Below are 27285 nucleotides of genomic sequence, written 5' to 3' on the forward strand. Positions count from 1 at the left end.
ATACATATATTTTGAGGACACATACATTTATTGCTATTTTATAATATATAATGTAAAAATTAAAGCAATGCGCATATCTTGAGCAGATTTCTTCAGAAAGAGGCTAACCGAATGTATTTGTTTTTTTATTATTCTTCATATTAAAAAAAAGTAGCATTTGGAATAAATGTTATCAAAAATTGACACCATGCATAAAAAAATATACACGAAACAAGATAATGCATTTCAGAACCCAGTCTTTACATTTCTTGAAACTGTTTGCTATAATAATAAAATAGTAAGTAATTCTCTTCACAAAATGCATAATATGAAATTGAATCTATATTTAGTCCATTTAACGATATCTGTATGTAACTAGTTGCAGAGGAATCGTCTTAACTCAACGTTAAAAAACCGAATGTAAGGCTATTTTAAAAGCTGCTGTATGTATATTCGCAAACAGACAACAATATAATTCAACGGTAGCAATAAAATAATATGTGAAGAAAATACTGTTTTGTTTTTTGGGTCAGGCCAAGACAAGCGTCTTATCGGCCTGTGCCCTTATGAGCTTGCAGAAGGCAAGCGCTTATATTTTTTTAATAGGGTAATTTTTATTATTATTGTAACTGTATTATTATAAAGCTGATTTTTCTCTTGAAACAAGGTCGATCTTGCTTTTGTTGGGACAAAGAGGCTTTTGCCGGTCGCGGATGAAAAAGTATAACGAGTCGGTATGGGCAGGGGTGTGGCTGCGCTTTTTCCTTTTTTCATTGCACGGCTGAATGGTGCCTGAGTCAGAAAAGAGCAGACAGACGATAAAAGCGGTGTGCGCGCGGTGCTCGCGGCCACACCATCATGAGACTCGCCGGCGTCCTCTGCTCGCTGCTGCTGCTCGCCGCCGTCCTCCACCCACCAAAGTAAGCACTCTCATTTTTCCTCTTGAAACAAAACTTCAAAAACATTTTCCAATATCCTGCAAAAACTTTTTCGCTCGTTTTGATTGCTGCTCGCGTTCTGCACCGGCTTTGGCTGCAGGTTGGCCAGCTAAAACAAACTTAAACATGAAAAACCAAATTCCTCTGTTAATATTTTTCTCTGAAACGAACCTGCGGGCGTGAGAGATCAGATTTTGGCTGCTTGGCGAGGGCCAGCGGCCCGACCAGGACGGTGCTCAGGATTTGCTGCGGGGGCGCCGGCAGGATGGGCTTGTTGTAGTACGACGGCTGCTGTGGCTGCAGCAACTGCGCCAGGAGGGCGTTGCCCTCGGCCGGCTGCTGCCCTGAGCTCAGGTTCGTCGAGCTCATCGACAACTGCGAACTCATCCGGGGGGTCGAGGCGCCCCCACTCAGCAGCGACGAGCCGCTGTGAGATCGTCTTTTCACCTGCAACACCATTGTCATTGTCAAATGTCCAGATTTATCAATTCACCAAGAAAAAACTGTCAAATCACCAACTGAGGTAGCGTAATCGGCAAAAATGTTCGTAATTGCACGATTAAAATTTATAAATAAGTTAAATGCATGATTTTTAATTTGTACTAAACATGTTTATCAATTTCAGAATCAATGAAAGTAGACTGAAATGATCACAAGTTTTTCTTATAAATCTCAAGCATCTTAAATATTTAAAAAAAAAATTAGGATAACAAAAAAGTTTTAAGTTAAAATATTAATTACTAGAATTAATTTTGCTTCATTAGTTTGTTTGATCAAAATTGATAAAAACTTGTTACAGAGCTTGCTGATAAGCATTTTATGATATTCAGTCTTGCCATTAAGTTAAGCTTTTGCTCATGAACAATTTGAGAACATAGTCGCCAACCTTGTTGACGTTGGGCACAGCAAAGTTGGCCTGCTTTGCGGTTTGTCCTGCCTTGGCCATTTGCAGCTGCTGTGCTGGACGTCCGGCTGGTCTTGCAGTAGGGTCATGGCCTGTCCCTGGGGAGGCTGGCTGGAGAGCAGCTGGTCCTGCGCGGTGAAGTAGAATGGTTCGGAGGGGGCGGCCGAGTGTGGCCGCTGGAAAGTGGCCGAGTCAGAGAAGATTTTGGCCGAGTACTGCAGCGAGAGGTCTGGGAAGGAGTCGCCAGGGCCCCCCGCCTGCTGCCCCAGGTTCAGGTCCATGCTGCGCGCCCCCTCCGACCGGAACAGGTTCGTCTCCAGCGCGTTCAGGCTGTTCGGCTCCTCCGGCACTGACGCCAGTTTTGACGAACTCGAGCACAGCAAATCTACGTTCAGAAAAATGTGAAATTTATTTTAATTGAAAGGAGAATAATCACCATGGAGGGACTGCAGGGGTTCCAATGTGTCCATGTAATCCTCAATGTTCGGCTGCAATTGCACTAATCCTGGCTGAATGAACTCGGCTAAGCCTGCTTTGGCTGCAACAAGATTACACTTTGTTAGGTTGGCACCTCTGCATGACAAATTCCTTTCAATCGCAGATAATTTAATTAAATATTGTGCCAAGGGGTACTTTCGTCGTCATTTTCGTACGTAGAAAACGTACACGTAGAAAACGTACACGGAGAGTCGTCAGGGACGTACACCACACTCCTCCGAGTCCCCGGGAGGGGTTCACCGGGGTGTGCGGAGCGCCATCGCCCCGGCGCGGGTAATCGAACCTTCGTCGAAAATGTACACTCCACGCTAACTCGCTCCGACCTCAGTGCACCAAAAGTGCACTGTGCCAAAGTGCACTCTCGTCGTAAATGTACTCGTACAATAGGTACTCGACAAAAACGTACTCGTCAAAAAGGTACTCGTCTAACAATCAACTCCCAAAAAGTCAAAAGTGCACACGTCAAAAATGTACACGCATACTAAACGTATGCAGCCACATGCATTCGTCAAAAAAGTACTCGTTGAAAATGTACATGCATAAAAAATGTATTTATTCGCATGCACTCGTCAAAAATGTACTCGTCAGAAACGTACTTACAAATGAAATGCATATTTTTGCATGCACTCGTAAAAAATGTACTCGTAGTAAACGTACATGCATATGAAATGCATACTATCGCATGCACTCGTCAAAAACGTACTCGTAGAAAATGTACATTCATACAAAATACATTTAATCGCATGCACTCATCAAAAATGAACTCGTCAAAAACGTACATGTATACAAAATGCATAATATCGCATGCACTCGTCAAAAACGTACTCGTAGAAAATGTACATGCATTCAAAATGCATACTATCGCATGCACTCGTCAAAAACGTACTCGTACAAATTGTACATACATTCAAAATGCATACTATCGCATGCACTCGTCAAAAACGAACTCGTAGAAAATGTACAAGCATACAAAATGCATTTTTTCGCATGCACTTGTCAAAAATGTACTCGTCGAAAACGTACATGCACACGAAATGCATGCATTTGCATTCACTCGTCAAAATGTACTCGTCATAAATGTACATGCCTAAAACTTGCAAGCTATCGCATGCACTCGTCAAAAACGTACTCGTCATAAATGTACATGCATTCAAAATGCATACTATCGCATGCACTCGTCAAAAACGTACTCGTAGAAAATGTACATGCATTCAAAATGCATACTATCGCATGCACTCGTCAAAAACGTACTCGTAGAAAATGTACATGCGTTCAAAATGCATACTATCGCATGCACTCGTCAAAAACGTACTCGTAGAAAATGTACATGCATTCAAAATGCATACTATCGCATGCACTCGTCAAAAGCGTACTCGTAGAAAATGTACATGCATTCAAAATGCATACTATCGCATGCACTCGTCAAAAACGTACTCGTAGAAAATGTACATGCATTCAAAATGCATACTATCGCATGCACTCGTCAAAAATGTACTCGTCGAAAACGTACATGCACACGAAATGCATGCATTTGCATTCACTCGTCAAAAATGTACTCGTCAGAAACGTACATGCATACGAAATGCATAAATCCACATAATATATGCTCGTCAAAAATTTACTAGTAGAAAATGAACATGCATACGAAATACATGCACTCGTAGAAATGTACTCGTCGGGGGTGTGTTGTGTTAGTTTCAAAAAAGAAATTTGCATATACCTCACTTAAAAAATAAAACGTTTTTAACTGGATCTTTATTTATATCTGACTGGAAAAATTTTATGAATTATTTTATAGGTGTATAGTAAATATTCGAAAATAAATTGATACATCATTGTATGTGATTCGTGATTCTATTATAAGATACACGCATAATTAACAACCATATAGTTATTAAAAATATAAATTCTCATTTCAAAATACTTTAATCCACCAATTTTCAAGAAAACACCATGTGTCCTATTTTTTTTTTTTCTTTTTTGTATAACAAAAAAGTGTCTCGTTTTGACATTCTGTTATTGTTTAATTCGCACTGCTTGTTCGCAATCGATTAATATAGAAAATATTATCCTTCTGGCGCGTGAAATAATAATATTATTGAACTAATTTTAAGTAAATACATTTTAACCATAAGTAAAATTGTCTCAATCAGATGAAAACGATATTGTTTTCTAAAAAACACTTTTTGTTTTGTTTAAAACAAAGGGTTTAAAAAGTACCTCGTGATCAATATATTCATTAAAATTCCAATTTTCTCTGTAGCGTCATAAAAACAGTTAAGAAACGACATTATTTTGATGAAGTATATGTATAATCGTGTATAATGTCAAAACAATGCTTGGAAGTTGTACAACTGCATTGTCGCACAAAGAAAATAATTTTTATTTTTGGTTTATAATCTACTCTCAATGATTTATTCAATTGATGAAAAAAAAATTAGCTCAAATATTTTCTTGTATGTTTATTTACTTATTTATTTAATCTCAATTTGATACACGCAGTCATTGTTTTTTAAGAAACACCACATGTTTTGTAAAAAACAAAGTTTTTTAAGGGAAACACGACATTTATTTAATGAGCAAGAAGCTTGCATAGTCATAATTAAATATTTCAACGCTGTTTTTTAAGAAACACTGAATGTTTCGTAAAAAACAAGCGTCGTTAAATAATCTCGCCTTATTAATTCAATAATTTTCTAAATAGCACTGCAGAGTCTAATCGAATGCATAAACACCTAATGTTAAAGAAATTTAAATTCAGTTCTTGATATTTGTTTGACATTTATTCTGCTGTTACTAATTTTGAAAATTGACTGCAAATTATATTAAGCACTACTTCAAAACAGCCAAAATCCATAAATTTAAGAATTTCGCAGTTGGTTTTCCGTGGATTAAAAAATAGGTTTTTTAAGACTTTCGTAAAGAAACAAACTTTAAAATCATCTAAAAGGTTGAATATACAGTTTTGAAACCAACCTTTTCTTATATTTATTGATTTTCAATGCGATACAAAACCATTGTTTATTAAGAAACACCACATGTTTTGTAAAAAACAACGTTTTTCAAGGGAAACATGACAATTATTTAATGAGCTAGAAGCTTGCAAAGTCATAATTAAATATTTCATCGCTGTTTTTTAAGAAACACTGAATGTTTTTTAAAAAACAAGTTTCGTTAAATAATCTCGACTTATTAATTCAACAATTTTCTAAATGGCACTGCAGAATCTAATCGAATACATAAACACCTAACGTTAAAGAAATTTAAATTCAGTTCTTGATATTTGTTTGACTTTTATTCTGCTGTTAATAATATTGAAAATTGACTGCAAATTAAATTAAGCACTAATTATGCTACTTCAAAGCAGCAAAAATCCATAAATTTAAGAATTTCATAGCAAGTTGGCTTACCGTTGATTTAAAAATAGGTTTTTAAAGACTTTCGTAAAGAAACAAACTTTAAAATCATCTAAAAGGTTGAATATACAGTTTTGAAACCAACCTTTTCTTATATTTATTGATTTCCAATGCGATACAAAACCATTGTTTATTAAGAAACACCACATGTTTTGTAAAAAACAACGTTTTTCAAGGGAAACATGACAATTATTTAATGAGCTAGAAGCTTGCAAAGTCATAATTAAATATTTCAACGCTGTTTTTTAAAAAAAACTGAATGTTTTTTAAAAAACAAGTTTCGTTAAATAATCTCGACTTATTAATTCAACAATTTTCTAAATGGCACTACAGAGTCTAATCGAATACATAAACACCTAACGTTAAAGAAATTTAAATTCAGTTCTTGATATTTGTTTGACTTTTATTCTGCTGTTAATAATATAAAAAATTGACTGCAAATTAAATTAAGCACTAATTATGCTACTTCAAAGCAGCCAAAATCCATAAATTTAAGAATTTCGTAGCAAGTTGGTATTCCGTTGATTTAAAAATAGGTTTTTTAAGACTTTCTTAAAGAAACAAACTTTAAAATCATCTAAAAGATTGAATATACAGTTTTGAAACCAACTTTTTCTTATATTTATTGATTTTCAATGCGATACAAAACCATTGTTTATTAAGAAACACCACATGTTTTGTAAATAACAACGTTTTTCAAGGGAAACATGACATTTATTTAATGAGCTAGAAGCTTGCAAAGTCATAATTAAATATTTCAACGCTGTTTTTTAAGAAACACTGAATGTTTTTTAAAAAACAAGTTTCGTTAAATAATCTCGACTTATTAATTCAACAATTTTCTAAATGGCACTACAGAGTCTAATCGAATACATAAACACCTAACGTTAAAGAAATTTAAATTCAGTTCTTGATATTTGTTTGACTTTTATTCTGCTGTTAATAATATAAAAAATTGACTGCAAATTAAATTAAGCACTAATTATGCTACTTCAAAGCAGCCAAAATCCATAAATTTAAGAATTTCGTAGCAAGTTGGTATTCCGTTGATTTAAAAATAGGTTTTTTAAGACTTTCGTAAAGAAACAAACTTTAAAATCATCTAAAAGATTGAATATACAGTTTTGAAACCAACTTTTTCTTATATTTATTGATTTTCAATGCGATACAAAACCATTGTTTATTAAGAAACACCACATGTTTTGTAAAAAACAACGTTTTTCAAGGGAAACATGACAATTATTTGATGAGCTAGAAGCTTGCAAAGTCATAATTAAATATTTCAACGCTGTTTTTTAAGAAAAACTGAATGTTTTTTAAAAAACAAGTTTCGTTAAATAATCTCGACTTATTAATTCAACAATTTTCTAAATGGCACTTCAGAGTCTAATCGAATACATAAACACCTAACGTTAAAGAAATTTAAATTCAGTTCTTGATATTTGTTTGACTTTTATTCTGCTGTTAATAATATAAAAAATTGACTGCAAATTAAATTAAGCACTAATTATGCTACTTCAAAGCAGCCAAAATCCATAAATTTAAGAATTTCGTAGCAAGTTGGTTTTCCGTTCATTTAAAAATAGGTTTTTTAAGACTTTCGTAAAGAAACAAACTTTAAAATCATCTAAAAGGTTGAATATACAGTTTTGAAACCAACTTTTTCTTATATTTATTGATTTTCAATGCGATACAAAACCATTGTTTATTATTAAACACCACATGTTTTGTAAAAAACAAAGTTTTTAAGGGAAAAACGATATTTATTTAATGAGCTAGAAGCTTGCAAAGTCATAATTAAATATTTCAACGCTGTTTATTAAGAAACACTGAATGTTTTTTAAAAAACAAGTTTCGTTAAATAATCTCGACTTATTAATTCAATAATTTTCTAAGTAGCACTACAGAGTCTAATCGATTGCATAAACACCTAATGTTAAAGAAATTTAAATTCAGTTCTTGATATTTGTTTGACATTTATTCTGCTGTTACTAATTTTGAAAATTGACTGCAAATTATATTAAGCACTACTTCAAAACAGCCAAAATCCATAAATTTAAGAATTTCGCAGTTGGTTTTCCGTGGATTAAAAAATAGGTTTTTTAAGACTTTCGTAAAGAAACAAACTTTAAAATCTCCTAAAAGATTGAATATACAGTTTTGAAACCAACCTTTTCTTATATTTATTGATTTTCAATTCGTTACAAAACCAATGTTTATTAAGAAACACCACATGTTTTGTAAAAAACAACGTTTTTCAAGGGAAACATGACATTTATTTAATGAGCTAGAAGCTTGCAAAGTCATAATTAAATATTTCAACGCTGTTTTTTTAAGAAACACTGAATGTTTTTTAAAAAACAAGTTTCGTTAAATAATCTCGACTTATTAATTCAATAATTTTCTAAATAGCACTGCAGAGTCTAATTGAATGCATAAAAACCTAATGATAAAGCAATTTAAATTCAGTTCTTGATATTTGATTGACATTTATTCTGCTGCTAATAATATTGAAAATTGACTGCCAATATTTATAACTTTGTTGGTTTCATTTGAAATATTCAATTATGATTTTTCAGAGCTACTTGGACAGTAAATAAATCAAGTTTTTTCCCCATGAAAACTATGTTTTTTTAAAAATAATGTAATGTGTCATCCAAATTAATGTTGATTAATTCAATAATGACTAGGTAGAGCTACTTGGACTGTAAATAAATTTTTAAATCAAGATTTCTTTTCTATGATACACAGTTTTTGTAAAACCAGTGGCGTTTGTTAAAAAACAATGGTTGTGTACCAAATTGAAAATAAATAATATTAAAAAAATCTGAGGTTTCAACTTTATATTCAATTTTAGAAGATTTCAATGTTTGTTTATTATGAAGTATTGAAAAAACTTGTTATTAAATCAACATAATAAACACCATACCATAACAAACATTACGAAACATTCATTTTCTTATACGGAAACCCAGCAAACTTACTGAGAAATTCTCAAATTTACAGATTTTGTGCTTCAAATTATTTGCAGTCAAGTTTCAATTTATATATTATTGAATAAATTCAACAAAAATCTAGTATCGAAATTTAGATATTTTTTAACATTAGATGTTTACATATTCGATTAGATTCTGCAATGCTATTTAGAAAAATATTGAATAAATAAGTCGAGATTATTTAACGAAACTTATTTTTTACAAAACATTCAGTGTTTCTTTAAAAACAGCGTTGAAATATTTAATTATGACTTTGCAAGCTTCTTGCACATTAAATAAATGTCGTTTTTCCCTTGAAAAACTTTGTTTTTTACAAAACATGTGGTGTTTCTTGATAAACATTGGTTTTGTATCGAATTGAAAATCAATAAATATAAGAAAAAGTTGGTTTCAAAACTGTATATTAAATCTTTTAGAAGATTTTAAAGTTTGTTTCTTTACGAAAGTCTTAAAAAACCTATTTTTTAATCAACGGAAATCAAACTTGCTGAAAATTCTTAAATATATGGATTTTGGCTGTTTGGAAGTAGTGCTTAATATAATTTGCAGTCAATTTTCAAAATTAGAAACAGGCGTAACAGCAGAATAAATGTCAAACAAATATCAAGAACTGAATTAAAATTTCTTTAACATTAGGTGTTTATGCATTCGATTAGACTCTGCAGTGCTATTTAGAAAATTATAGAATTAAAAAGTCGAGATTATTTAACGAAACTTGTTTTTTAAAAAACATTCAGTGTTTCTTAAAAAACAGCGATGAAATATTTAATTATGACTTTGCAAGCTTCTTGCACATTAAATAAATGTCGTTTTTCCCTTGAAAAACTTTGTTTTTTACAAAACATGTGGTGTTTCTTGATAAACATTGGTTTTGTATCGAATTGAAAATCAATAAATATAAGAAAAGGTTGGTTTCAAAACTGTATATTCAATCTTTTAGGAGATTTTAAAGTTTGTTTCTTTACGAAAGTCTTAAAAAACCAATTTTTTAATCAACGGAAAACCAACTTGCTGCGAAATTCTTAAATTTATGGATTTTGGCTGTTTTGAAGTAGTGCTTAATATAATTTGCAGTCAATTTTCAAAATTAGTAACAGCAGAATAAATGTCAAACAAATATCAAGAACTGAATTTAAATTTCTTTAACATAAGGTGTTTATGCATTCGATTAGACTCTGCAGTGCTATTTAGAAAATTATTGAATTAATAAGTCGAGATTATTTAACGAAATTTGTTTTTTACGAAACATTCAGTGTTTCTTAAAAAACAGCGTTGAAATATTTAATTATGACTATGCAAGCTTCTTGCTCATTAAATAAATGTCGTGTTTCCCTTAAAAAACTTTGTTTTTTACAAAACATGTGGTGTTTCTTAAAAAACAATGACTGCGTGTATCAAATTGAGATTAAATAAATAAGTAAATAAACATACAAGAAAATATTTGAGCTAATTTTTTTTTCATCAATTGAATAAATCATTGAGAGTAGATTATAAACCAAAAATAAAAATTATTTTCTTTGTGCGACAATGCAGTTGTACAACTTCCAAGCATTGTTTTGACATTATACACGATTATACATATACTTCATCAAAATAATGTCGTTTCTTAACTGTTTTTATGACGCTACAGAGAAAATTGGAATTTTAATGAATATATTGATCACGAGGTACTTTTTAAACCCTTTGTTTTAAACAAAACAAAAAGTGTTTTTTAGAAAACAATATCGTTTTCATCTGATTGAGACAATTTTACTTATGGTTAAAATGTATTTACTTAAAATTAGTTCAATAATATTATTATTTCACGCGCCAGAAGGATAATATTTTCTATATTAATCGATTGCGAACAAGCAGTGCGAATTAAACAATAACAGAATGTCAAAACGAGACACTTTTTTGTTATACAAAAAAGAAAAAAAAAAAATAGGACACATGGTGTTTTCTTGAAAATTGGTGGATTAAAGTATTTTGAAATGAGAATTTATATTTTTAATAACTATATGGTTGTTAATTATGCGTGTATCTTATAATAGAATCACGAATCACATACAATGATGTATCAATTTATTTTCGAATATTTACTATACACCTATAAAATAATTCATAAAATTTTTCCAGTCAGATATAAATAAAGATCCAGTTAAAAACGTTTTATTTTTTAAGTGAGGTATATGCAAATTTCTTTTTTGAAACTAACACAACACACCCCCGACGAGTACATTTCTACGAGTGCATGTATTTCGTATGCATGTTCATTTTCTACTAGTAAATTTTTGACGAGCATATATTATGTGGATTTATGCATTTCGTATGCATGTACGTTTCTGACGAGTACATTTTTGACGAGTGAATGCAAATGCACGCATTTCGTGTGCATGTACGTTTTCGACGAGTACATTTTTGACGAGTGCATGCTATGGTATGCATTTTGAATGCATGTACATTTTCTACGAGTACGTTTTTGACGAGTGCATGCGATAGTATGCATTTTGAATGCATGTACATTTTCTACGAGTACGTTTTTTACGAGTGCATGCGATAGTATGCATTTTGAATGCATGTACATTTATGACGAGTTCATTTTTGACGAGTGCATGCAAATAAATGCATTTTGTATGCTTGTACATTTTCTACGAGTACGTTTTTGACGAGTGCATGCGATAGCTTGCAAGTTTTAGGCATGTACATTTATGACGAGTACATTTTTGACGAGTGAATGCAAATGCATGCATTTCGTGTGCATGTACGTTTTCGACGAGTACATTTTTGACGAGTGCATGCGATAGTATGCATTTTGAATGCATGTACATTTTGTACGAGTACGTTTTTGACGAGTGCATGCGATAGTATGCATTTTGAATGCATGTACATTTTCTACGAGTACGTTTTTGACGAGTGCATTCGATAGCTTGCAAGTTTTAGGCATGTACATTTATGACGAGTTCGTTTTAGACAATTGCATGCAATAAATGTATTTTGCTTGAATGTACGTTTCTGACGAGTGCTTTTTTGACGAGTACCTTTTTGACGAGTACAATTTGGACGAGAATGCACTTTTTCCAAGTGCATATAGGCAAGTTTTCCGACGAAGTGTCGGGTACCTGCGGCGGGCTCCCGCACTCACTACCCGTTTGGGCCACGCGGGGGCCACGGAGGATCGCAAGCGGCCGGGGGGGACGGATTCGACGAGGGCGGTCGCTAAGTGTACGATTTCTACGATGTACGTTTTCTACGTACATAAATGACTACGAAGTCCGTATCAGGGATGAAAATGTATCACATACTTTGATTTTAATAAAAAAAGTAATTGGCATTCTGTCTAAATTTATGTGTGTTTTGGGTGAACTCGGCCCAGGAAAATAAAGAAGAGTGAAATGAAAGAAGACGCCTCGACGTCATTTATAAATGTTCGCTAGCACGAGTTTCAAATCTTCCCCAACTAATCTCTATTGCTTACGTAGTTCTTACAAATTTCTCCAGATCGAGAAGGGGCTCCACGCGAGTTCTCTTCCCCAAAATTAAATCAATAATAGCCCTGTCCATCCTCCGTATCATTAAATAATTTTAACCAAATACAAAATATTTGATAGTTGGTATTCATGAAAATTCATAGCAACAGGGGGAGAATAAATAATTATTAATTAATTGCTCGACACTTGCCTATTTCTCGGGGGTTGGGGAATGGAAAAGGCTGGGTGATGGAGGTGAAGAGCGTGTCACTCATCAAGTCCATGTAATCTTCATCGACCATCATTGAATTCCCTGACTCGTTGCTGTCCGGGTGCCACTCGAACATGTCGATGTCCCCCAGCTTTCCACAAATCAAATGTTACCAAAAAGAATGAATATTGATCAATCGCTCTCACCCCGTGGTCTCCATCTTTGGGCGTCCATCCCATGATTTTGTTTTTGTAAAACATTCGCCATTTTTTGTACTCTGCAGTGACTGTGGCAAGTTTCCGCTTCCAGTACTTGCCTTCGAGGACTACGGCCTGCGAAGGAGAAAATAATCAAGTTTAGCAGCGCCGCCCATTATTTATACACAATTCGCAGACATGCATTCGGTTGATAACAATTTCACACTTGTCTGCACCAGACGAAAGATTGATTCCTCTTATCGCGTGAAGAAAAAACGGCTTCTTCGGTGAAAGATGAGCAATTTTTTGTTTCTGCATTTGATAACAGAAAAATCCCTGCTGTTATCAAATGCAGAAACAGTAAATTGCTCATCTTTCACCGAGGAAGCCGTTTTTCCTTTCACCTCTAAATATGACCACCTTGAGTGACAACAGTGGTCTCAAAAACCTCTATAGAAACATAGTAGGAGTTGTTAGACCACAAACCAAAGAAGTTATAGCTAATTTTTCCAAAACTTTCCTGATTGCATAACCACTAGTTTTTCCAACCTTCAAACTTTTTGGAGTTCACTTATAACGCAAAGTTTGCCATTTGAATATTTTTCTCAATTTCTCCACTTATTGCGTCTTCAAAGAGGCGCTTATTTTTTTTTTAAATTTAATCAATTGTAGGGGTTGAGATCTGGGTAAAAGTAAAACCTTATGAATAGGTCCAGGTCACTCCTTCCAAGGATTTACAATTTCTTGCTTAAAATAAGCATACTAAGCAAATTCAAATCCATTCAAATTTGCAGTAATGCAAGGTGCAAGATTCACGAGCGCGCTCAAAAAACGGCACTCGCGCTCTTTGAAAACCTTGCGCTCGCTCTCACTATTTGAAAAATACGGCGCTCGCACTCAATCTGATCATTTCTGGCTAATTTTTGTGAATGCTAATTTTTACACCCCCACCCATAGTTGAACTTGGCCGCCGAAGGCGCCGAACAAAAAACTTCATGTTTTTCGGCGACCATCTAAAAATCCCAAACAGATCATTCTGATCATTTCTGGCTACTTTTTGTGAACGCTAATTTTTACACCCTCACCCATTGCATAGTTAGTCAAATGATTACTATTTATTCCGTGCTTAAAAAAAAAATTAAACTTGTTTAAAAATAGCGTAGCGGTGCGCGACTTTCCGTAATGTACATTGTTTCGGCGCATTGTGTGAATTTCGCGCAGAAATTCAAATTTTGGCCAATCAGATGCCGCCCAGAGCACGTCATCCCTCCAACTCATCTGTTTCTCTCCCAATTGCGTGGGCGTGGGAGCTCAAAAGAGGAAAGAAAAAAAACAATACACACGATTCGTGGTAAATAATAATTTGGCTTTAAAAAAAGGTGCAACTGAAGAAGAAGTTGTTCAGAAACGTCAATTTTATGTGAGTGTTTGTTGTCGTAAAAATTAGGAATCAAATTATAGATCCCCTTTATCACATTACTCTACGAGCAAAATATTTTTGACTTTCATTTAAATAGCATTATTCAATACCTCTCTAGTTTTTGTGTGTAATTGGAAGTGGGAGTATTTTTTCTAATATCTCCTTGTAGCTTGAGAATAATGTTTTGTGAAAATAATATATTAAATTATTTTATTTATCTTTTTATGAGCTAAAGAAAATTTTTTGTAATTTTTTATTTTACTTAACATATTCCGTATTTTAAACTAGTGAGACTTAGCATTAGCTACGTCCTCTTTGACAGCTTGACTTAGGTTTCTCTGTCTTTTTTAAGGTTGCGCCTTAACTTAAGTGGCTTTCGGATTCACTTTCTTTGGAGGCTTTGGTTTCCCTGAGGTGATCTTAAATCTTCGATGGTCGACCATTGGAATTTTCGATGCATCGAAATGGAGCACGAATAAGAAATTATATATTATATCTTTTAGACAAGACTTGACAAAGAGGACTTGATAAAAGAGTGCGAATGCGCAACCTAAAAGACAGAGAAACCTAAGTCAAGCTGTCAAAGAGAACGCAGCAAATGCAAAGTCTCACTAGTTCAAAATACGGAATATGTAACGTAAAATAAAAAAATTACAAAACGAAAATACAAAAAATTTTCTTTAGCTCATAAAAAGATAAATAAATTATTTAACATATTATTTTCACAAAACATTATTCTCAAGCTACAATTAGGAGTTATTAGAAAAAAATCTCCAACTTCCAATTACACCCAAAAACTCCAGAGGTATTGAATAATGCTATTTAAATGAAAGTCACAAATATATTGCTCGTAGAGTATGTGAATTAGGGGATCTATAATTTGATTCCTAATTTTGACGACAACAAACACTCACATAAAATTGATGTTTCCAAACAACTTCTTCTTCAGTGGCACCTTTTATTAAAGCCAAATTATTATTTACCACGAATCGTGTGTATTGTTTTTTTTCTTTCCTCTTTTGAGCTCCCACGCCCACGCGATTGGGAGAACCAGATGAGTTGGAGGGATGACGTGCTGCTCTGGGCGGCATCTGATTGGCCAAAATTTGAATTTCTGCGCGAAATTCACACAATGCGCCGAAACAATGTACATTACGGAAAGTCGCGGCCCGGTAGAAAGCCGTCGCCGGCGAAGCAAAATTGGGCCGTTTAGTTGGCGTGGGCCGCCTATTTTAAAAACGCCCGGTAAAATTTTTAGAGCCAGTCCGGCACTGCTCCCTTGACTGGTGCAAGAAACGAAGATTCTTGTATCAGTCAGAAATTAGAACGTTTTGCCCATAAAATTAAGTCTCAAACCAAGTGCTGTAGCTATGTCCATACAGCAAACGAGGCCGGAAATGTCCACTTTTACTTTCTCACATGAACTCCTATTGTGCAAAATCGTTTTACGTTACTAATTTACTTAGCTTTTACAAAATTTTAACCAAAGAGCTTGTTAGAACCCTCAACTTGATTAAATTTAACTCTCAAAACAGCCCTATTTTTAGAATTCATTCGCAAGTTATGCAACCCCAGTGCACGGGTGCTGCACCATGCTGCCTACCTGCCACGGGCTTCCAACCCGATTGGCTATTTCTGCATTATGGTTTTGAAGCAAGCGATTATAAACCTTATATATATATGGATCCGTCTATGGTCTTAGAGGCCATTTTCGCGTGAAAAAAATTTGTCGGAACTAGACTTCAGTCATAATAACTGTTGGATATTATGACTGGTGGTCATAATATCCAATTTGCGACAGTGGGACTTCTGTCAAAATACCGCGACAGTGACGATATAGGAATCAAACTGTACCGAGAAAACTTTGACAACATAAAGGAAAAAAAATAAAAATTGTTTTTATATATTCAAGGAATACGAAAATTAAATTTATTCTAGCGTGACTAAATGAAAAAGCACCTAAAAACAAGTCATTTTTTCATTGAGGGCGATCCAAAAGCCTAACCTGGCCCAGGCTAACTTGACTTGGCCCCGGGCTAATTAAGCCCACCAGCAAAATTTAATGGCGGGTTAAATTAGCCCAGGCTAGGTTAATTTAGCCTGGGCCAAGTTAGCCTTTTGGATCGCCCTCATTATCTCTAGCCTCTTTTGAGATTCTAATATGCATAAATAGGCATCTCACTGTACAGAGAAAAATTTGACAGCATTTAAGAAAAAAATAAAAATTCTTTTTGTATATTTCAATTTTGGATCATTTCTAGCCAACTTTTTTGAAACATTTTTTTATTTTACCCTACACCCTTGAACCTTGGCCCACCCTTGCTTTGACGGTCCCGACTACCGACAGAAAAAAAATGTTTTTTAGCAACTATCTAAAAATGTTTTTCAGACAATTTCAATCATTTCTAGCTAACTTTTTTTGGTAATGTTATAGTACGCGCGACGTGTTTCCCAAAATCCCTGATTTCAGTTGGCATCACTTGCATTACGTCGCGCGTTTAATAGTGGTTTTACGTCGCGAATACAATAATGGTTTTACGTCGCGCGCTCAATACTGGTGGCGGTGAAATTGTTAAGGAAACCGATTATTCCATCGATACCTCAGCAACATGTATAGCACGCGCGACGCAATTCTTATCCTACAATCTTAATTAAGGGGACTGCTAGGAAGAATAGGGGCCCTTGGGATGGGTTCAGAATGGGGCAAGACGACCTCTGGAGGGCCGTGCGCACTCTTATAGCAGGCGCGACGTATCACTATGGGACGCGCGACGGTCGAAAAGCGAACTCCGGAGGGCGCTTTTCACCATTGTCAGAGGCGCGACGCATGGTTATAGGACGCGCAACGTATGCTTATAGTACGCGCGACGCACGGTTATAGTACGCGCGACGCATGCTTATAGTACGCGCGACGCACGGCAAATTAATTTAAAGGTGTTGCACGCGGCCGGAGTTGTGGGCGCCCCAATAACCGGCAACTCGGAGGTGGGCAACCCCCAAGATTAATTTTTGCAGAAGCCGCGAGCGAGGGGTGGAGGCGCAGCGAGGTCGAGGACGTGGGGAAGGCCGTGCGGAGGGCGAGGACAAAAGGGCGGCTGTGTTCATGAGGGGGCTCCGCAGGAGCCCCCTCACGAACCCCGCCCTTTTGTCCCGCCCGGAGCCGGCCTTCACCACGTTCTCGGGCGAGCGCGCCTCCAGCCCGAAGCTCGCAAACCCACAACGGAGTTGCCCACAAAAGGTGTTGTCTGCAAAGGTAGTTGTGGGCACCACACTTTTTGCTTTCTAAGCCCTTTTTGCGGACAATTCCTTTTGTAAGCAACTCCGTTGGGGGTTTGCGAGCTTCGGGCTGGAGGCGCGCTCGCCCGAGAACGTAGTGAAGGCCGGCTCCGGGCGGGGTTCGTGAGGGGGCTCCTGCAGAGCCCCCTCATGAACACAGCCGCCCTTTGTCCTCGCCCTCCGCACGGCCTTCCCCACGTCCTCGACCTCGCTGCGCCTCCACCCCTCGCTCGCGGCTTCTGCAAAAATTAATCTTGGGGGTTGCCCACCTCTCCGAGTTGCCGGTTCGTGGGGTGCCCAAAACTCCGGCCGCGTGCAACACCTTTCATAATAATTAATTAGTCGTGCGTCGCGCCTCCTATAAGCATGCGTCGCGCGTACTATAAGCATGCGTCGCGTGTCCTATAACCGTGCGTCGCGCGTAATATAAGCATACGTCGCGCGTCCTATAACCATGCGTCGCGCCTCTGACGATGGTGAAAAGCGCCCTCCGGAGTTCGCTTTTCGACCGTAGCGCGTCCCATAGTGATACGTCGCGCCTGCTATAAGGGTGCGCACGGCCCTCCAGAGGCCGTCTTGCCCCATTCTGAACCCATCCCAAGGGCCCCTTTTCTTCCTAGCAGTCCCCTTAATTAAGATTGTAGGAGGTATCGATGGAATAATCGGTTTCCTTAACAATTTCACTGCCACCAGTATTGAACGCGCGACGTAAAACCATTATTGTATGCGCGACGTAAAACCAATATAGAGCGCGCGACGTGATACTTTTACATGGGAGCATAAGTGTTGCCAACCTATGAAAAAACACGTCGCGCGTACTATAACATAACCCTTTTTTTAAACATTTTTTTTTTCACCTCACACCCCTGGAACCCTGGTCAACCCTTGTGACGGTCTGGACTGAAAAAAAATGATTTTTAGCAACCATCTATAAATCTTTTTCAGACCATTTGGATCATTTCTAGCTAACTTTTTTGAAACATTTTTTTTTACCCCACACTAGAGTGTTTGACGGGAGTCACGGGACCAATTTTTGAAAATTTTCCCGTCCAGTTTTCGTGGTATGCAAATAGCACTACTCGTATGTACGGTGGGTTGCTTAAATTATATCAATACCTCAAATTTTTAAAAATATTGTCTTGATTTCCTAATTTATTTATGATTATGTATATTTCTTTAAAAAGAAAGTGCGAAAAGGAGGTTGCGATTAGAAAAGTAGGCTATTCAAAAACTTTTAATTTTGACTTGGCTTGAAAATTTTAATTCATTTGAAAGAACAGGGAATTGAAAACTGATTTGTCTTTGCAACTAACTTCAATTTCCCAGTCCCGCGTCCCGTCCCGCTCCCGCTTCTCTTAAAGAAAACGGTGCCGGTCCCGCGGGAAACCCGCGGGGACCCGTCGGGACCGAGTCCCGTCAAACACTCTACCCCACACCCCTGGAACCTTGGCCCACCCTTGCTCTGACGGTCCCGACTCCCGACAGGAAAAAAATGTTTTTTATCAACCATCTAAAAACTTTTTCAGACCATTTGAAATATTTGAATAATTTCTAGCTAACTTTTTTGAAACGTTTTTTTTTTACCTCACACCCCTGGAACCCTGGCCCACCCTTGTGACTTGTGACGGTCTTGACTGAAAAAAAATGTTTTTTAGCAACCATCTAATAATATCGGACAGACCATTTGGATCATTTCCAGACAAATTTTTTGAAAAAAATTGTTTTTTACCTTCTTGCCTTAATTATTAAATTTTCAAAATCGACTAAAACAGACTATTTTGCTCGAAAATCGACTAAAATCGACTTAATTTAGGCCGAAAATCGACTAAAAAAAGTAGACTATTTTGACCTTAAAAATAGACTAAAACGCTCAGCCCTAGGCATCTCACATGTCGAGTGTAAAAATGAAAAGTGCCGTCGCAGGCGACAGCATCCTTCTTCAAATTTACACCATAACTCATAAATTTAAAATTATTAAATTGATAGATTCTTTCATGCCCCAAAATAACCTATTTCAATATGAAGCGTGTAGCTACAGGCCTCAGGGTATTACCAAGAAAGTTGGAAAATGTCAAAAGATAAATTGCTTTATTAAAAGGAAAAGGGAACTCTGAGGACAAAAATTATTGTTGAGGAATTTACCTTAGCTTGTTTTTTTTTATGAATCTACTGAACAGAATTTTTCTCATTCCTTTAAGAGTTCATTTCAGAGAATTAGTTTGGTTTTGCGATAATTTAAAATTGTATTTCATTATTATAACAAATATATAATGAGGGCAATCCAAAAGCCTAACCTGGCCCAGGCTAACTTGACTTGGCCTCGGGCTAACATAGCCCACCAGCAAAATTGAATGGCGGGTTAAATTAGCCCAGGCCAGGTTAACTTGCACCGGTCTAAATTAACCTGGCCCGGGCTTATTTAACTCGCCATTCAATTTTGCTGGGGGGCTAAGTTAGCCCGGGACTAAGTCAAGTTAGCCTGGGCCAGGTTAGGCTTTTGGATCGCCCTCAATATCTTTCAGTTTAATTAAAACCTGATCGGCTCTACAGCGGCAGTCTACATTTTCATTGACGAGAAAATCAAGAATTGGTCTATGGTCTATAGGTATATGAAATTTATACTCCAAATTGACTCTGTGGTGTTCCGCCCCCACACACGTACAATAACACATATACCCAACAAGCTCACACACCCTTAGGGTTGAGCGGAACGGCGTGGTGGTAAACGCGTAGACTTGTACGCGCGAGCTAGCACGACGCCTAGGTTCATACACTTTTGGCCCCCTCAACTCCAAGAACGTGTGCCTTACCGATCGAGCTTAACTTCCCTTGCTCACTCGTCAGACCTGAACTTACTACAAACTATTTTTGGAGTGGCTATTTCGATTCTTATTGCGCAATCAAATCTCGAATTAAGAATTTATAATTTTAATTGAGGGCGATCCAAAAGGCTAACTTGGCCCGGGCGCGGTTCCACAGACCCTACACCCATTCAGCGGAGCGAAGGTAAAATTTAAAATAAAATCATTTATTTTAAGTTAAGAGAAGGGAATATAAAAATATTTAAAAAGTTCAATTTAAAAAAAAATAATAATAATAATTTTTCAGACAAAAAAAAAATAAGAAAATGTTCCCCTGCTTTCACGCCGAGAGCCGGTGGCGCCACCGTCGCTCCGCTGAATAGGTGTAGAGTCTGTGGAACCGCTTCCGGCCGGGCATATAGGTATGTGGCGAATGCACAGCGTTTCAATTGCGAGTCCTCGATGGCGAGGAAAACACACTCTTGACTGTCTTGCAAATGGGTGCATCTCGATCGGGGGGCAACTCGCGATTTTAATACTTTTAATGAGGATAATGTTAAAATTTCCTAAATTAAGCAACTAAAAAAAATTCCAAATAAAGGGAGTACGTATTTTAATTCTAAAAGTTAAATTTTTTGACAAGTCAAATATAATACTGGCTTTAATAATTTTAAGTATATAACATGAATTGGTATGTTTTGGGGAATTAAATGTGAAAAATATGTTTTTAATGAGGATAATTTTAAAATTGCGTAAATTAAGCAACTAAAAAAAATCGGATAATGGGACTATTTAAAAATAAAAGATATTTTATTTTTCCCACAAATATAATATAAATATATTTCTATAGTTGAAAGATGAAGTCAAGTTTTTTATGAAAGCGAATGATGAATAATAATAACAAAATATTCCGCGTCGAATGATCTGTCTCGTTCCGAGCGAACAACGCTTGTTAAATCCCAGAAGCCTAACAATAAGATTATTTTGAAAACTTTTCAAAAATATGGCAATTCGGCCCCTGCCGGACAAGGCGGCTCCTGGAAAAATTTGCCCGAAAATATGCTTCATTTGAGTATTTAAAAATCCAAAATGGGGCCACCCGAACGCGAGTTCGAGCCGTCGGCGTGGTCCGAACTGACACGCGTGTAAATTCCCATAATGCGGAATTTATGCCGAAAAATTGGCAATTCGGCCGCGGCGGGACGCGAATTCCCAAAATCCAGTCTCGTTGGGCACCAGGGCACCGCCCATCAGCTTTGCCGCCGCGCTTTCAAAATTTTCGCCTCGATCTCGCTCACCTCAATCACCATGTGAGTCAAGCTCACTACTTTTGCAGCAGTAATACTTGATTTTCCTTCATAATAATCACAATTTCTCACTGTCATAATTTTTAACAATCAATTAATGTAAATATATAATTATTATAAATGTTAAAAGGCAAACAGAAAATAAATCGACTTCTATTGGGTTGTGAATATGCACTATTTGTTGCACATTAACTTTGGCCTAGGTGCATAATAAATAAAAACAATGACAATGGCAGCCGTGAAAAGTCCTGTTAAAAATGTTTTTCCGACAGAATTCCACACTGTCTGTGTGGAATATTCTGAAAATTCCACCGTTTTGAGGGCCAATTTATCATCAGTGGATGAGATTGACGAGTGGGTCAAAGTATTTTCAAAAATTTCTAGAAGTTGTTGGATCGTCGAATACTGTTACGAAGAAATGGAAAGGTTTTTTTATATCTCATTAAAATAAGTACTCTATTAATTAAATAAAAAATATAATCCCTCTATAGGTATCATATTCATAAAAGGTTTCACTGCCACCTTAGCAAATTGAACAAAAAAGTTGATTCGAAGCGAACAACAAATTGCAAAGTGACACTGGGTACCATCATAATGTCCTAAAGAAAATGTCCTAAATTCAAATAATTGAAAAAATAAAAGTGTATGAATGTTTGAAACAATCATATTATTTTCCAAAAATACAAATTATTGTTAATAATAATATTATTACTACAACTTATATTGAAAATAAATTTAACGAATATTTTCAATTATAATTTTTCATATTTTTGTCTTGAAAAAAAATTTAATGATATTTTTTAGTAAACATTTTCGTAGGAAAAAATACCATTGCCTGAAGATTTTTTACGAAATTCTTTGAGACTATTGTCTAGAAGAAAGGTTAATAGCTATATTTCTCAACTATACCCATAGCAAAAGCGAAGAAAAAAATATTTGAGTCATTACAAAAGCCTAAAATTACTAAAAATTAGTTCAAAAGTCTAAATATGTATATTTTCCGATAAAGACTCTAGTCGTATGAAGCGTAAAATATTTTGAATCAGGATAAATTTTGAAGCAAAATTACTTGAAAGGATGAAATTAAATTTTTTTGCACATGACACATGACTTGTCATAATTTTCAGGCGTTATGATATTTTCTGTTAGGACATTTTCAGTTCTTAATTTTAGGGCATTTTCTTTAGGATATTTTCTGTAGGACATTTTCTTTAGGATATTATCCGTTAGGACATTTTCTGTTAGGACATTGTCTTTAGGACATTGTGAGGCACCCCGTGACACTGGATATTAAAATCAAGCTGGTGGGTGTAATTAATGATTTTTCATTGATTTTTATGGTTTTAAACCCCATAAGTATAATTTTTAATGAAAACTATTATTAATTAAAGAATTTCAAGAATTTAAAGTATCAGTACAAACAAACAAACAATAATGGACCAATATTTTTACAACATAGATTACAAGAGACACCAAAAAAAAGGATAAATATCTCAGACCTGACAAGCATGGTATTGTCCGTCAAGCTGTGATCAAATTTGAAGGCGTGCACAATCATCACATCTTAAGTGCGGACACACTTCGATTAAATCGAGTAGATCCATCGACTGCCGCTCTGTTCGACAAATATTTTGACGATGGGAGTACAGCTGCTCAAGCAAAGAAACGTCACGAAGACTTACTTATCAGCAATGATGATTTTGTGAATCTTGCTGATGCTAATATTAACCCTACCAAAAGAACTGTCTCCTATTTGTTTGACAAATGGTCAAATAAGCAATTTGGTGTAAAATCTTTAACACCAATTGAAAAGACTCAAGAAAAAATTGCTTCTGGAGATTACATTTCAAGAGGTAGTTTGAAAATTGAATTTTTCCTAAAATGCAATACATTAAAATCTTAAAAACTTTAGATGTTCTTGTTAAGACTTCAATGGAGGATGGCGAGTGGTGCATCCTCATTGTGACACCCTTGATGAAAAGGGTGCAAGAACTGCCGCACTCTGGTGAAACACTCTTCCTTGATTCAACCTCACATGTTGATGTGACTCACTGCACCTTTACATCAATGTGCTCTGCCACAAAAGCTGGTGCAATGCCACTTTGCATTTTGCTGCAAAGCCACCAGACTCAGACTTGCTATGAGATGGCCTTTAACTTGTACAAGAGAGAATGTCCAAAAGGATTTGGTGGCTCTGAGGTAAAACTGAATAGCATTATCCTTAGCATTAACCTCCAATTAATCACAAACATTTTATATTCCCTACCAACAATAAATTCCAATATTTATTAAATTAAAACAGAGTTTAAAAAATCTTACTCAGAGACTACTTCATGATCCAATAATAAAATTTAAAAAAAACATACATTTCTAAATGAAAATGTACTTCATTTTTAGGCGCCTAGTGTCGTAATGACAGATGACAGTTCTGCGGAACGAAAGGCGGTTGAGTCGGTGTGGCCAACAGCACGTAGGTTGCTATGTGTGTTTCACGTACTCTCGGCGGAGTGGAAGTGGCTCCTTTCCAACTGCAATAAAAATGATAGGCAGAAATTAATGAATCTATATTACAAGGTTAATATTTACGTGCAGAAAGTAAAAATATAAATGAATAATCTAATTTTGTGAAATTCATATTATAGGCTGTCTATGCTAACACATTGGAGGAATTTGAAAGTGCTTCGGAGAGCATTTTAGCTCAAAATGAGGCGCATCCTAAGTATGTGAAACGCTTTCAAAAGTTTGCAAAACGAGTGGAAGAGTGGGCTATCTATGCACGAGTTGGTGCTATGAATAGAGGCAATGATACCAACAACTTTGCTGAGACTAGTATTAAAATTGCTAAAGAGGCTGTTATGCAAAGAATGAAAGTAAGAAAGAAAAAAATATTTTCAGATAAATTGTTACATAAAATTGTAAATAAAAAATAGGCTTATAACCCTGTGGCTCTGATCGAGTTTGTTATCGTACCGATGGATGACTATTACAAGAGACGATTGCTTGACCATGCACACAACCGACATTCGGCACATTCACTGGTTTTCGACAAGATGCTTAAGCGAGCTTCGTCCATTGACCCCAACAAGATCATCAAAATTGACGAAAACCTAATACAGCGTGCCAAGTTCAATCTCAGCTGGTAATAAAAATATTGATTTAAAATTATAATTAATTAGAAAATAATCTTCAGTTTAATTCTATAAGGCCCTAATTTCCATATACATAATTCATGACACTAAAATTTATTTGATTTCATAGCATACATATTTGATTTGATTTAATTGAATGAATGTGAAATTTCCAGAGACGTTTTATGAAGTCAGAACAGACAGTGGATTTTGCTCCTGCAAATCTGGGGAGAGGGGAGCTTTTTGTAAGCATATGGCTTTGCTTGTGAAGTATAAAAAGGCAGCAATTCCCTCAGCTCCACCACTCCTCAGTTCTGACCGAAAACTTCTAGCCAAAGTGGCCCTTGGCGACAAAACCCTGCCGACTAGCTTCTACTTAGGGCGAACTGAGGTTGCGTCACCTACTAGCTCTCCACAAAAAGGTTAATAAAATAAAATTAAAATTTTACATCTCATAATTAACTATAATTAAAATGTGATTTAAAACATGTGCAGCATGAATGTATAATTTTTTTTGTTAAAATTATGAAATTATTTTAGGAAATCAATGCAATAGCCATGACGAAGCATCTGATGACAATGAAGATGAGTTTTTTTACAATAATGAGATGGAAGTTGCTACAGAGACAGAGGAAAATGTCTTTGATGAAGCCGACAGGGCCGAAAAGAGGAAGCAGCTGGAGAACGACTTCAGCGACTTCCTCGACTTAGCTTTGGTTAATATTTCACCTGAACTTGTTGAAAAGATGGGAAAGGCACTCCGAAAGCCAAAAACTACTCCAGCTGCTCAAGCTGCTTTGGTGGCTTTTTACAGAGCTGTCAACTCTGTGCTGTCCAAGAAGGGTCGCACTGGTGTTAATCCATCTGGTCGAGCAAGGCGTCGAGTAGGAGTATCCAAGGGAGCAGCTCAAATCGCAAGTGGTCGACCTCCGAAGTCTCAGTCGGATAACAATGGTCCTAAAAAAAGAAAGAGAGATCTCAGTCAGGCTGTCAAGGACAACTGTGCAAATGCAAAATCGCATTAAATAGTCATATGCATCACATGATGTTATTCCTATGTGCTCATTTCCTGATTATCAATAAGATAAATATGAAGTATAAATAAAAAAATTAAAATTTGACGAGTATTTTTCTTTTATTTTAATGTGCTCCTTTTGTATTAAATATATTTAAATATAATTATTCCCTGAATTTAGTTTTAAAGGATGCACAATAAATAATGTATAATTAAGAACAGTGCTTACTTTTTTACTGTGTTGGTGATTTTAAATTCTCAATCAAAACGTCACGTCTTCTTTCACAAAATAAATCTACAAACTTCACTTGTGAGGTCTCCGTTCTCGAAATAACTGAAATTACACATTATCACAACTAACAACGTAATTAAAACACGTGAAATTTGCACTACCTATAGTTAAATCACTTGAAAATAAATTCTAAAAAGTCACAACATAACAATTATATATTTACTCCATTTACCAACTCCAAACAAAGTACACACCCACCACACTCAAGTTCAGCGTGACGCGTGACTACTTGAATCACATCAAAATCCTTTTAAAGAACTAGGATAAAATTGTTTCACTAATACATATTTATATAACATATCATTTCTTATGAAAGCCAGAAATTGTGATTATTATGAAGGAAAATCAAGTATTACTGCTGCAAAAGTAGTGAGCTTGACTCACATGGTGATTGAGGTGAGCGAGATCGAGGCGAAAATTTTGAAAGCGCGGCGGCAAAGCTGATGGGCGGTGCCCTGGTGCCCAACGAGACTGGATTTTGGGAATTCGCCGCCGGGACTTGGCGACCGCTAGAAAAATCGGCCCGAAAACAATCTTCATTTTGGTTTTTCATAAACAAAAATCGGGCCACCGGGATGCGTCACCGGGATACGAGCGGCGGCCGCCGGCGTGTGCTTGCCCATTCTCCACAATAAACCCTGAATTTCAGGTGCGAAGGAAAGGTCTGACAAAGAACGGACGACGAAGTGAAAAAAGTAATTTAAATTGCGGATCGAATGTGCTAGCGCCGTCGTCCTCACTAGGGACAGGAGCCGGGGAAACAGAAAACAGCGTTCGGGGTCCCCGGGGGGCCGCGAATCGGGCGGATTTTGATTTTCACAACATCATAAAAGATATCTGCCTTTAAAGTGATGGGCCCCAGAGGAGATGATGAACTACTCCTTCCAATGAAATAACAAATACAAAATAAATTTCTAAAGACCTACATACCTTTCTTCACAAACGGTTGGAAGGCGCCGGGTTGTATGGCCCTCGGCGCCCTGCACGTGTCCGGCGCCAGGTCGGTTGGACGAGAAGTTGCCGCGGACATCGAACGGGTCTCCTCGGGACACTCAGGAGACCTCTTGCGCACGGCCGGAGAACGTTCTTCCTTTGTAGTCCCACGCATTAATGAAAATAATGAAATATGAATGAGAGTGGTGGCTGGGGACGGTGACCCATGTTGTTGGAATGCCAGGAATGCGAGCAGCGAGCACCGATCTGCATTCCAGACGCGTTTGCGCTGCGGCCTTGATCCAGGCAGCACTCGCTATTGGCGCACGCGAGCCGGCAGCAGAAGGTCAACCGTCAACCAGGAGTGCGGCGTTGCCAATGGCTCGGCCCACTGACGCGCGCCGGCGCATTCAACTCGCCAGCAATGAAACGATTGTGGGCGGCGCCTCCCTATTCCCAATGTGTTAAGCTGGTACAACGTTATCAAACAGAAAACTGATACTCTACTCCTCCTTTCTTCATAAT

General features: G+C 36.4%; 2 protein-coding genes across 5 annotated transcripts; one reads left to right on the forward strand and one right to left on the reverse strand.

Annotated features, from left to right (window-relative positions):
- Positions 1-26898, reverse strand: LOC132193930 (MLX-interacting protein-like). 4 transcript variants are annotated; one of them, XM_059614892.1, is made up of 10 exons: positions 26758-26898; positions 25765-25869; positions 25250-25477; positions 22892-23920; positions 12598-12723; positions 12392-12542; positions 2258-2359; positions 1804-2206; positions 1089-1364; positions 1-1026 (listed from the first exon to the last, which is right to left on the reverse strand). In XM_059614892.1, exons 5-9 carry the CDS (start codon positions 12649-12651, stop codon positions 1361-1363), a joined length of 714 nt encoding a protein of 237 aa, XP_059470875.1. In that variant the 5' UTR covers positions 12652-12723; positions 22892-23920; positions 25250-25477; positions 25765-25869; positions 26758-26898; the 3' UTR covers positions 1-1026; positions 1089-1360. The 4 variants fall into 4 exon arrangements, with proteins under 4 accessions (XP_059470875.1, XP_059470874.1, XP_059470872.1 ...); XM_059614891.1 differs by lacking the exon at positions 26758-26898 and adding an exon at positions 25929-26120 and having other exon boundaries at positions 25765-25891; XM_059614889.1 differs by lacking the exon at positions 26758-26898 and adding an exon at positions 25929-26106.
- LOC132193929 (uncharacterized) lies at positions 22682-25564 on the forward strand. Its single transcript, XM_059614888.1, has 8 exons — positions 22682-22696; positions 22852-23245; positions 23305-23591; positions 23790-23966; positions 24035-24262; positions 24323-24531; positions 24697-24942; positions 25061-25564. Coding segments are annotated over exons 3-7 (882 nt in total). The 5' UTR covers positions 22682-22696; positions 22852-23245; positions 23305-23324; the 3' UTR covers positions 24698-24942; positions 25061-25564.
- Positions 26899-27285: the final 387 nt, after the last annotated feature.

The sequence above is a fragment of the Neocloeon triangulifer genome, unplaced genomic scaffold (genome assembly GCF_031216515.1).
Source record: "Neocloeon triangulifer isolate White Clay Creek 2 clone unplaced genomic scaffold, ASM3121651v1 ptg000005l, whole genome shotgun sequence".
Lineage (NCBI taxonomy): Eukaryota > Metazoa > Arthropoda > Insecta > Ephemeroptera > Baetidae > Neocloeon > Neocloeon triangulifer.

Coding starts and splice junctions, on each gene's coding strand:
- LOC132193930 (XM_059614892.1), bottom strand. CDS start 12,651: ATGTTTTACAAAAACAAAATCATGGGATGGACGCCCAAAGATGGAGAC. Junction 12,543..12,597: donor CCAAAGATGGAGACCACGGG/GTGAGAGCGATT, acceptor ATTTGTGGAAAG/CTGGGGGACATCGACATGTT. Junction 2,360..12,391: donor CCCCAACCCCCGAGAAATAG/GCAAGTGTCGAG, acceptor ATCTTGTTGCAG/CCAAAGCAGGCTTAGCCGAG.
- LOC132193929 (XM_059614888.1), top strand. CDS start 23,325: ATGGAGGATGGCGAGTGGTGCATCCTCATTGTGACACCCTTGATGAAA. Junction 23,592..23,789: donor AAGGATTTGGTGGCTCTGAG/GTAAAACTGAAT, acceptor CTTCATTTTTAG/GCGCCTAGTGTCGTAATGAC. Junction 23,967..24,034: donor TAATGAATCTATATTACAAG/GTTAATATTTAC, acceptor TTCATATTATAG/GCTGTCTATGCTAACACATT.